General features: G+C 39.9%; 1 protein-coding gene across 2 annotated transcripts in view; it reads right to left on the minus strand.

The window, feature by feature from the left end:
• The window catches only part of WSB1 (WD repeat and SOCS box containing 1), a 21,977-nt gene that overhangs the window by 11,687 nt on the left and 7,513 nt on the right, over positions 1-2,777 (minus strand). For both annotated transcript variants that reach the window (XM_003797173.3, XM_012809757.2), the window contains exon 2: positions 905-1,073. In XM_003797173.3, the coding sequence (XP_003797221.1) occupies positions 905-1,073 (169 nt within the window). The remainder of the gene's footprint in view (positions 1-904; positions 1,074-2,777) is intronic.

Raw genomic sequence — 2,777 nt, forward strand, 5'->3', positions numbered from 1 at the left:
AAAAAAAAAAAAAAAAATTAATTTAGGCTGGGCCTGGTGACTCACGCCTATTGTCCCATTGTCCCAGTGCTATGGGAGGCTGAGGCGGGTGGATCGCCTGAGCTTAGCTGAGTTCGAGACCAACAGAAGACCAGAATGAGCATCCCAGTGAGGACCCCGCCCCCCTCTCTCCAAAAATAAAGCTGCGGGTTGAGGCAGGTGCCTGTAATCCCAGCTACTTGAGAGGCAAAGGGCAAGAGAATCGCTAAAGGAAAAAAAAATTAAAAAGAAAACTTCAAACTAAGTGAAAGCCAGCTAAAATTGAAAGCAATAAAAAAAAATTTTTTAATTTAATTTAAAAACCATAACAATCAGGTTCTCATACTTTCTAGACCTAAAGTTATATGTAATAAGAACATTAATGACTACAACCAGGAAATTCTACAAGATACAAAAAAGCAAGAAAATATTCAATTTAGTATGTGACGTATTTTAGAAACAACTTTCAACAAATATTCAAACTCAATGAAAAAGTAAATAAAAATAATTACACGATCTATACACCACTGTTATCCAGTAAGATGTTGTAAAATCCAAAGTCAATCCAAAAAGTTTCATCGTGAAACTTGAGGTTACCTGCTCAACACATTATAAACACTAACAGGAAACAATCTGCCTTTCAAAATGCAGAAAACCTTACAGACACATAAATATTTGAGAAAATATTCTATATTGTATTAATAAAGCCAGACAATTCTTTAAGCAAATTTTCCAATAAATATTTCAGCCTATGATTAAGGCACATTTACAATATCATCTATGAAAAAAGGAAAGACTTAAATATTAGAATGTTTTTATTACCCCACACTGACCGAAAATGGAAAATTCCACAAACATATAAAATACAGAAAGAAAAGAGTCTTACAAGTTCTTAAGGCACTGGGACCACGGAACAAGCTTTACTGTACGATGTCCTTGTGACCAAGCAAAGTATGAACCATCTGGAGCAAAAGCAACAGTCCAATTTTCACGACCACATTTCTTGTCGAAAGGAGCTGCTGGAGCTAAAAGTTCGCCTATAGTCCGTGATCTCACTAAAAGAAAACAAAAATATAGGATATCATACATAAGTGAAAATGAATGTAAGACAGCTCCCATGTTACTGCAGGATTCACTAAGTTTTTTCCCTTTTTCTATGCAGACACAGGGTATAGTGAGTTCTGTTTTCCACTCTCTAAGGGGAAGTATGTGGTATGAAGATCCTTAATGATAATAACTATCTTAAAGTTTGGGTAAAGTGATTTTCCTAAAGTTTCCCAACCCAAGAGTTTAAAAAAATTAATAATAATGTAATGACCTAAATTAGGGCTAGCAAGTACTAAAGTCCTAACTTTTGCGTTACACTACATTGTCATCAAATTACTCACATTTAAAATCCAAGAGATTAAAATTACTCTGCAAGAAAAGGTTATCTTTCAAATTAAGATTTTTAGGCTTCAAAAACCATAAACCACTATGTGGATTTTTTTTTTTTTTTTTTTGAGACAGAGCCTCAAGCTATTCCCCTGGGTAGAGTGCTGTAGCATCACAGCTCACAGTAACCCTCCAACTCCTGGGCTCAAGAGAGTCTCCTGCCTCAGCCTCCCAAGTAGCTGGGACCACAGGCGCCCACCACAATGCCTGGCTATTTTTTGGTTGCAGCCGTCATTGTTGTTTGGCTGGCCCGGGTGGATATGAACCCGCCACCTTAGGTGTATATGGCTGGCGCCTTAGCCACTTGAGCCACAGGCGCAGAGCCTACTATATAATTGTTATACTATTACTCGAAAGAAAGCATTATAAAATGGTCTATTCAAACATAATTATTCTTACCCTTTCCACGTCCAGGTCACAAAAATATAAAATCCTCAGAACTAGAAGGGATTTAAAGGTTGTCTAGTCTAACCTCACAACCAGTGCTTTAAAATGCACTATATTTATGATTTTCAAACAGTGGTGCTTAAGAGTCTTCCTAATGGGCAGCACCTGTAGCTCAGGGAGTAAGGCGCTGGCCCCATCTGCCAAGGGTGGCGGGTTCAAGCCCTGGCCCTGGCCAAACCGCAACAACAACAACAAAATAAATAAAAATAAACTGTTTAATTGGGAGTCATGGCTCTTGTATTTGCCATTAAGGGGGAAGAACAGTGTAAGGCAGGCTGGTCCAAGGAGGCATGACACTGGGAGGCCAGGGCCCAGAGGCTCATCCTGGCCAGCTTTGCTGTGTGGCTTGCTGTCCTCATTCTGGGCCCCTTGCTGCTGTGACTGCTCTCCTATGCCATCGCTCAAGCTGAGTGACCCTGAGTGGCCTCTGCTGAGAGCTAACTGAGACCTCCTGGATCCTACAATGCGGCATTGCTAAGGTCCAGTGACAGCAGTGGTCCTTCTTGGTTGGAAGGATGGGGACTCTCAAGGGGCTGTGGAGGAGCTCCTCTAGTCCTTTATAAAAAGAGAGTAGCAGCTGAGACTGATGAAGGGAGGTCAGCCTGCTCTGTTCTTTCAGTGCCCGCTACCCCTGTCCCTCACACTCCATCCACCCCACCCTAGGGGCCTCCACCCACAGGAGTGGTTGAAGACCAGGCCTAATTTTCTTAAGAGTTTGTTTTGTAATAAAAGCCTTTTTTAGTGGTGAAAATAAATAAATAAATAAATAAATAAATAAACTGTTTTTTTTTTTTTTAAAAAGTCTTCCTAATGTGCCCCAAACTCACTCAAAAACAAAACAATTTTGGTTTTTAAGGACAAAAAATGGACAATGTCAT

The sequence above is a fragment of the Otolemur garnettii genome, unplaced genomic scaffold (assembly GCF_000181295.1).
Source record: "Otolemur garnettii isolate 467f Iridium unplaced genomic scaffold, OtoGar3 scaffold00112, whole genome shotgun sequence".
Lineage (NCBI taxonomy): Eukaryota > Metazoa > Chordata > Mammalia > Primates > Galagidae > Otolemur > Otolemur garnettii.